The sequence below is a fragment of the Nelumbo nucifera genome, chromosome 1, assembly GCF_055504915.1.
Source record: "Nelumbo nucifera cultivar China Antique chromosome 1, China Antique-T2T, whole genome shotgun sequence".
Lineage (NCBI taxonomy): Eukaryota > Viridiplantae > Streptophyta > Magnoliopsida > Proteales > Nelumbonaceae > Nelumbo > Nelumbo nucifera.
The window spans coordinates 28,697,388-28,705,406 of record NC_142649.1 but is presented as its reverse complement, the minus strand read 5'-3'; the positions used below and the strand labels follow the sequence as shown (position 1 = coordinate 28,705,406).

Below are 8,019 nucleotides of genomic sequence, written 5' to 3'. Positions count from 1 at the left end.
TTATTTGTATAAATTTCTTATGATTAAAATCACCATTTGATGTAAATTTGAATTTGATAGATTATTTATTTCATATAGTTATAAAATGCTAATTTGAAATATTATTTCTTTTATTTTTTAGTTGGAATTGTTAATCATAAATATGTATTATTTGTTTGGATGAACACAAAAGTTAGTAAAACATATTTTATTTAATTAAATAATACAAAAGGCAAGATGACTTAGCTGGGGTGGTAGGGGAGAGAAAATGAGAGAGGGTAGGTCAAAAGAAGGGAAATGTCTATTTTAACATGTAGGGTCAGGTGCTCATAAACATGGGTCTCTCCTTAATAGGGGAAGAACGAGGAAAATGAGAGGGAAAATAGATGAGTTGTAGATCTGGATCTATATTTAGGAAAAGTTTTTGTTATTGGTAACCTAGCCTATTGACATGTGGTTGGCTTTGCAAGGTTTTTGGCCTTTGTAACTTTGATAAAGTGGAAAACCATGAACACCTTCTATTATATATATAATCAACATTTAAACTCTAGCACCAATTGAGAATAGATCCTAAGAGGAAGAAGAAAGTAGAAGGGCAAGAATAGAAAATGGGTTCCAAATTGAATCTTCAAATCGTATTTCTATTGTTCTTTTTGTTGTGTGTTGCAGAGGCCCAAGATTTTGACGTGACAAACTATGGTGGAGCAGCCGGTGCAGACATCACACAGGTTAGAGTTTGATAGACTTTCATGATATTTACTCAATATGTAGAATGCCAAATTCATTATAAGTTTTGTTTTGTATGTATAAACACAAACACACTCAAGGCTCTGTTGAACGCTTGGAAAGATGCATGCGCAGCAACAGGGACAGCTCAAGTTATTATTCCAAAAGGGACGTATACATTGAATGAAGTGAAGTTTCTAGGACCCTGCAAAGGACAAATAAACTTTCGGATTGAAGGGGTGGTACAGGCTCCAGCCGATCCATCTGCCTTTAAATCCGATGCCTGGGTTGTTTTTGAAACCATCACTGGCCTCACAGTGTTTGGAGGTGGAACCTTTGATGGCCAAGGACAACAGGCTTGGAAAGCGAACGATTGTAGCCTACATTTTGACACTTGTCGGCTACTGCCAACAGTGAGTTTTTTCGATGAATTAAGTACAATTAATCCAAACTCTATTTTGCTTACTATTAATGATATGACATTAAAATTTATTAAACTTTTGTTTTGGTACAATTAACAGAACGTAAGATTCAACTTTATCACCAATGGTGTCATCCATGACATAACCTCATTGAATAGCAAGATGTTTAACCTTTTTCTATTTGGTGGAAACAATGTGACTTTCCAACATGTCACCGTCACAGCACCAGAGAACAGTCTTAACACTGATGGCATCCATGTTGGAAGATCAACTGGAGTGAAAATTTTGGATACTACAATTGGAACAGGTGATGATTGTGTCTCAGCTGGTGATGGTACTAAAGATTTAACTGTCAGCAAGGTAACATGTGGACCAGGGCATGGCATTAGCATTGGAAGTTTAGGCAAATATGACAATGAAGAACCAGTGGTTGGAGTGCATGTAAGTGATTGCACTTTGACAAATACAGCTAATGGTGTGAGGATTAAAACATGGCCCAACTCTAAGCCTGGAAGTGCTTCCGATATCTCTTTTATTGGTATAGTTATGAACAATGTCTCTAATCCAATTATCTTAGACCAAAACTACTGTCCACACGCAATCTGTGACAAGGTAAGCAATTTTTTTTACTTAGTATTAAGGGAAATTTAGTACAACATAAAGATTTAGTGGGTTTAATGATATATTTTTTTCCTGTTTTCTTCTTTGCAGCAACCATCACGTGTTAAGGTGAGTGGAGTTAAATTTGAAAACATTCATGGCACTTCGGCAACACAAGAATGTGTAATAATTTCATGCAGTCCAGCTGTGCCTTGTGAGAATGTGGAGATTGGAGAAATCAACTTGGTTTATAATGGACCACTAGGACCCGGAAATTCTACGTGTTTAAATGTCAAGCCCACTTTTACTGGCCATCAGGTTCCACCTATTTGCGTTCCACCCAATGCAGGAACAACTGCGTGAAGGATATTTAATAATTTATGTATTTTCTACATGTTTTAATTAAATAATTCAAATTTTGATGTGTGTGCAATGCTATTTTGCTATTTTAGAACTTATATGTAACACAAAATTAGATGTGGGTTTACAATTTACAAAACCCTCCCTAAATTTGCATTGTTCCCATCCCTACATCTAATATAGGATATCTCCAAGGCTTTAAATTAATTTTACTTCCTTTAATCAAGGGATCCTTCTAATTGGTAGTTGGCACAATCATCTAATAACTTGGATCTCATTAAAACTTGAGCTTGATAAGGGAAAGAAATTCCTAGGGCCTTAACAAAGTTCATTAAGGTTCTCCAAGTATTTATTAAGATCATCAAATTCATTTAGTGAGATATCAAAGTGTAGTCTAACACACCCAAAATTGGTCTTACTGTTGCCCCAAGTAGCCTAACCTAAGAGGAAGGTGCCAACAAAGGGTATATAACCAATTGCACTTCCTAGGTGCTGGCAAGATTGTTATAATGGATAATCTTATAGGTCTTATCGTTAATTTTACAACATGACTTCAATTTCTTACTTAAAGAACATAGCTAGCAAACCACTCACTCTACACTCACAAACATGATATGGCTCTACATAGGAATAATACAATGCTTCTTAATAGGCTTCTCCTTGGTAGTAAACGTCCTTCTTGATTTATCTTTTGAATTATCATCTTCATTAGAATGATTCACAATGATTGACACTACCCAAATCTCTATTCATGCTTTACTTCTCTTAGCATTTGTTAATCATTCTTAACTTAATGGATACAGTTGCACATTTAATTTAGCAAATTCATAAGGTTCTCAATGAGCTTATTATTATCAAAACACATAGAGTTGACAGTCATCCACTTTCTTTGTCTATAATTTCAAAAACGCATCTTCTTTTAGGATATTGTTCTATTCACAAGAAAAATATATCCAATTCACTATTTGAAGCCTTTATTTGCTATTCATGATGACAACAAGTTTTCTAGAAATAATAACAATTGTGGCCATGTCCGATAAACAGCTACCTCGTATTCAAACAACCTTTAGAACCAATTGGTTAAGAATTTCTAGCAAGAAAGAACAATCTCAACTGGCATGGCATGATTTCTATCCCCCAAATTATCTATTAGCTTCAACCATCTTTTTCCTAATAAAAAACCCACCTCGATATAACAAGGAATACTTTGTGCTATTGTCAAAAGTTAAGCAAGGAGATGAGTGTGGAATGTAGAAAGAATGATCATTGCCTCCTATCAGCAAGGAGATTATACGAGTTCCTGGAGTAGTCATCCTCTTCCTTCTTCTATGTTTCAAAAAGTCAAAATCAACTTTCAAGACTACTTTGTGAAGACACAAATTCAGAATGATGAACCATTTTTTTTGGGTCATAGAGTTGTAATTATTTTACCCACTTTTGTATATGTTGAAGTGTGCTTCTCGTTTGTTTTAACTTGGGTTATGATAGAGGAGTGTTAGTTGTTCAATTTAAATGTTATTCAAATAATACAAATTATTATTAATCAATAAATTAATCATATAAATTATGTAGTAACCATAGAAATTATAATTTTATGAATTATTCAATTTAAATGTTATTCAAATAATACAAATTTAACTTTAAAAAATAAAATATAATTTAAATATTTTAATAACTAAATATCCTAAATAACAAAACATTAAAAGTAGCTAAATAATTGTATAAAAAAATATTTAATATTACATAATAACTTTAAAATACATAAAATTCAAATAATGAAAATTTTTTAATATTTTTTGTATTACTTAAATATTTAAATTATGAAATATTTAACAAGACTGAATTTTAAATAGGTAGAATAACGAAATCATGTAATAAATTTAAAAAATTTCTTAAAAGTGCAAAAATAATTACAACACATTTCATAATATTCATATTAGTAATAATTTAATATTTGACAAAAATAATAACGAATTATGTGTACAAATAGTACTAATTATAATTTTACAGATTATTAAATTCAATGAATAATTAATATTTTAAAAAATTAAATAAGAATGTTATTTAAATAACTAAATAATATTGTAAATAACTAATTTCACTCATACTAATTAATAATTATAGAAAGTAACTTTCAAAAAGTTAATATTTATTAGTACTAATTTTGTGATAATAGTGTATATTTGTTATATATTTAAATGTACTAAAATTAATATTTATTTTATTTTTTGATAAATATATTTTCAATAATTATTAATAAATCTATTTTATTTTATTACTTAATAGAAAATTGTTAATAATTATTGGAGATTAAACAACTATTATTTAACTTTTGAAATTTAATTTATTGTTTTTTGTTATAAATTTGTTTTTTGTATTATGTACTTTTTATAATTTATTTAATAATATTTATTAGACATTAAACTATTATTTGAAATTACAATATTTATTAACTAATTTAATATATTTTTAGTATTTATTGCATTTTTGTAATTATTGTATTTTCAGTGTAAATTTATTTTCAATAATTGTGTATTTTTGCTATAAATTTTCAATGATTATTGGAGATTAAACTATTAATTTAGCTAAAATTATGAGTGTTCAAAGATTGGTTCAGTTTGATTGTAGGTAGTTTTGCCTATCAAATCAACTTGGTAAGGTCGAGAGTTTGTCACCCATAACTAACTAACCATTAGTTAAAACCCATCAACTCGGGATGTATCGGTTTGGGTCTATTTTTGATTTCGTTTGTTTGTTCAAAATATTTAAGCTTAAAAATTGAATTTAAATTTAATAAATTGTAGTGGTATTGTTAAAAATAAATTAAAAAAGAATTAAATTTATGATATAAAATATTTTAGACTAAGAAATATGGGAATTTTCCCACTTTCCAGTATTAAAAAATCATATTTAAAATATAAAATATTAATATATATATATATATATATATATATATATATATATATATATGGTTGGGTCGCCTTATAAATGGCTAAACCAAAACTGACCTAAAATGATCGGGTTGGAAAGTTGTTTAACCAAAACCAATAGGAAATACTAGAAACCCAACCAACTCGATTGGAGTTCTATTAAATTGGTTATTAAAAATTTTAAATGTAAAATAATTATATATTCTTATGCATTTCTATTGTTTAGCTTTCACTTAACAAAGCCCGTGCATTGCACAAGTTCCCGCTAATTAATGAAAGTTTGATTAAGTAAATAAGTTGTAAAATATATGAGATGTTTTAGTAAAATGAAAACTATAAGGTAGGTTTAACTAAATATGTAAAACTATAAGGTATGTTCTATTAAATGACCCTAATAGAAACACATAAGATTATACAATTGTTTTATATTTTCAATTTTTTAAATAATTAATAATTATTCATATTTTATATACTATATTTAATAATTTTTTTATGATACAAAAATAACAATAATTAATTTCAGTTAGGTATATTCATCGATGAAATTGACCAACCTGACTAGGTCAATTTGGTTGGCCAAATAGCCTACGACCGAACCGAACAAACTCATGAACACTCATAAATTCAGCTAAATTAATAGTCTCATCTCGGATAAATAACAATAGTTTAATCTCCAATAATTATTGCAAATTTATAAAGAAAATACATAATTATTGAAAATATATTGGTAATGAAAAAATACAATAAGTACTAAAAATATATTAACTTAGACAATAAATATTATAATCTCAAATAATAGTTTAATCTCTAATAAATATTAATCAATTAGTTATAACAAAAATACAATAAGTATAACAAATTAAATTTTAAAAAAATCAATAATAGTAGTTTAATCTCCAATAATTATTTAAAGTTTTCTGTTAAATAATAAAAATAAATAAATTTATACATAATCATTGAAAATATATTTATCACAAAAAGCATTAAATAATTACTGAAATGCAATAAATATTAATTTTAATATATATAATTATATAATAAATATAGATTAAGAGTTTAAAATTATAATTCATAAATATTAGTCTTTTGAAAGTTATTTTCTCGAATTATTACTTGATGTAAGTGAAATTAGTTATTTACAATATTATGTAAAAATATTAAATTATTGTTAAATTCAATATTATGTTTTAATTACATTTTCTAATTTTTAGAATTTTTTTAAAATTAATTATCCATAAAATCATAATTTATACTATCATTACATAGTTTCATTATTAACTTTGTAATATATTAAATTATTATTATTTTCACTTTTATGTTATAATTATTTTTCTAACTTGAATAATTTTTTTAAATTTATTACATGATTTTGTTATTTTAACTATTTAAAATCTACTTATGATAAATATTTCATTATTTGAATATTTAAATAATCTATAATTTTTTTATTTTTTATTTGAATTTTATTTATTTAAATCTATTACAAATTATTAATTATTTGAAAAACATTTAAACTGATAATCTAGAATAAAATCATAATTTAGATTGTTAATACATAATTTCGTGTTATATTTTGTTAAAGTATAAAATTATTATTTTGTGTTTTTAATAAATATTTTAAAGTTATTATATAATTTTGTTAGAATATTTAAATAATTCTTAAAATTCTAATCCAAACTTTCTTTAGATAGATATAGATAAAAAGTAGGAGAGGGGATAAATAAGAATTAGAGATAATTTTGGAGAAAGTGGGGGATAGTGGGAGAGGTAGTTTAGGAGAAGAAATTATTTAGGTTATTGGGAAAGTACATCTCATTGGTTGTTTCAAAAATGACATGGAATTAAAAAAATAAAAAATTAAAAAAAATGGAAAATTTTCTAGACTTCCTTGTTTTAATATATACTAGCGGGGACCGTGTGATGCATGGGATTTATTAAGCAAAAGCTAAATCATAAAAAGGGTCATTTACTAAAATACCCTTATATTTTCATGGATTTATTAAAATCTACCCTATAATTAGCATTTTACTGAAACACCACTTATAATTTGCAATGGATTTATTCAATCTTCCATTAGATGATAGTGGAAAATGACAATGTTGACCTTAATGTTCATTTAAATAAATTTAATCAAAAGTAAATAAAAATAAAATGTCATTTTTTCCCTTAATAAGACATAAGCAACCACTCTATTGGCTATATTTGGTCAATTTTGTTTTCTATACAAAATAAGTATTAAGGGTATTTTTGGAATAAAAATATGGGCCTAAAAACAAACACTCCTTAATGAAAGGTTGATTAAGTAAATAAGTTGTAAAATATATGGGATGTTTTAGTAAAATGAAAACTATAAGGTAGGTTTAGATAAATATGTAAAACTACAAGGTGTGTTCTACTAAATGACCCTAATAGAAACACTTAAGAGTGTACAATTGTTTTATATTTTCAACTTTTTAAATATTAATAATTATTCATATTTTATATACTACTTTTAATAAATTGTTAATAATACAAAATAACAATAATTAATTCCAGTTAGGTTTATTTATCAAGCTGATGAACCGACCAACCTGATTAACTCAACCCAATTTGGTCGGTTTTCTAGTATTTTATGTTGGCTTTGGTTCAAAAATTTCCCAATTCGAACAAGTTGGATCAGTTTCACTTTAGCCATTTGTAAATCAACCAAAATCGAACAACCTAACAATGGATATATATTAATATTTTATATTTTAAATATAATTTTTAATATGAAAAAGTGAAAATCTCCCATATTTCTTAGTCTAAAATGTTTTATATCGTAAATCTAGTTTTTAAATTTATTTTTTAATAATTGCATTATAACTTTTAGAATTGTATTTAATTTTTAAGTTTAAATCTTTTGAATTGACTGACCAAACCAAAAAATCGACCCAAACTGATACAACTTGAGTTTAAATCTTTTGCTAATCAATATTTAATACCAAATCTCTCATTAATGTAGGTAGTCCTGTATTTAAGTC

General features: G+C 26.3%; 1 protein-coding gene across 1 annotated transcript; it reads left to right on the top strand.

The window, feature by feature from the left end:
- The first annotated feature begins 538 nt into the window (after window positions 1-538).
- Window positions 539-2,294, top strand: LOC104594675 (exopolygalacturonase-like). The gene is made up of 4 exons (XM_088895876.1): window positions 539-707; window positions 807-1,118; window positions 1,227-1,739; window positions 1,839-2,294. Exons 1-4 carry the CDS (start codon window positions 588-590, stop codon window positions 2,088-2,090), a joined length of 1,197 nt encoding a protein of 398 aa, XP_088752002.1. The 5' UTR covers window positions 539-587; the 3' UTR covers window positions 2,091-2,294.
- Window positions 2,295-8,019: the final 5,725 nt, after the last annotated feature.

Bases quoted from the DNA above. Each gene is read 5' to 3' on its own strand.
- LOC104594675 (XM_088895876.1), top strand. From the start codon at position 588: ATGGGTTCCAAATTGAATCTTCAAATCGTATTTCTATTGTTCTTTTTG. The intron at 708-806 runs GTTAGAGTTTGA...AACACACTCAAG, and splicing joins CCGGTGCAGACATCACACAG to GCTCTGTTGAACGCTTGGAA. The intron at 1,740-1,838 runs GTAAGCAATTTT...TCTTCTTTGCAG, and splicing joins CACACGCAATCTGTGACAAG to CAACCATCACGTGTTAAGGT.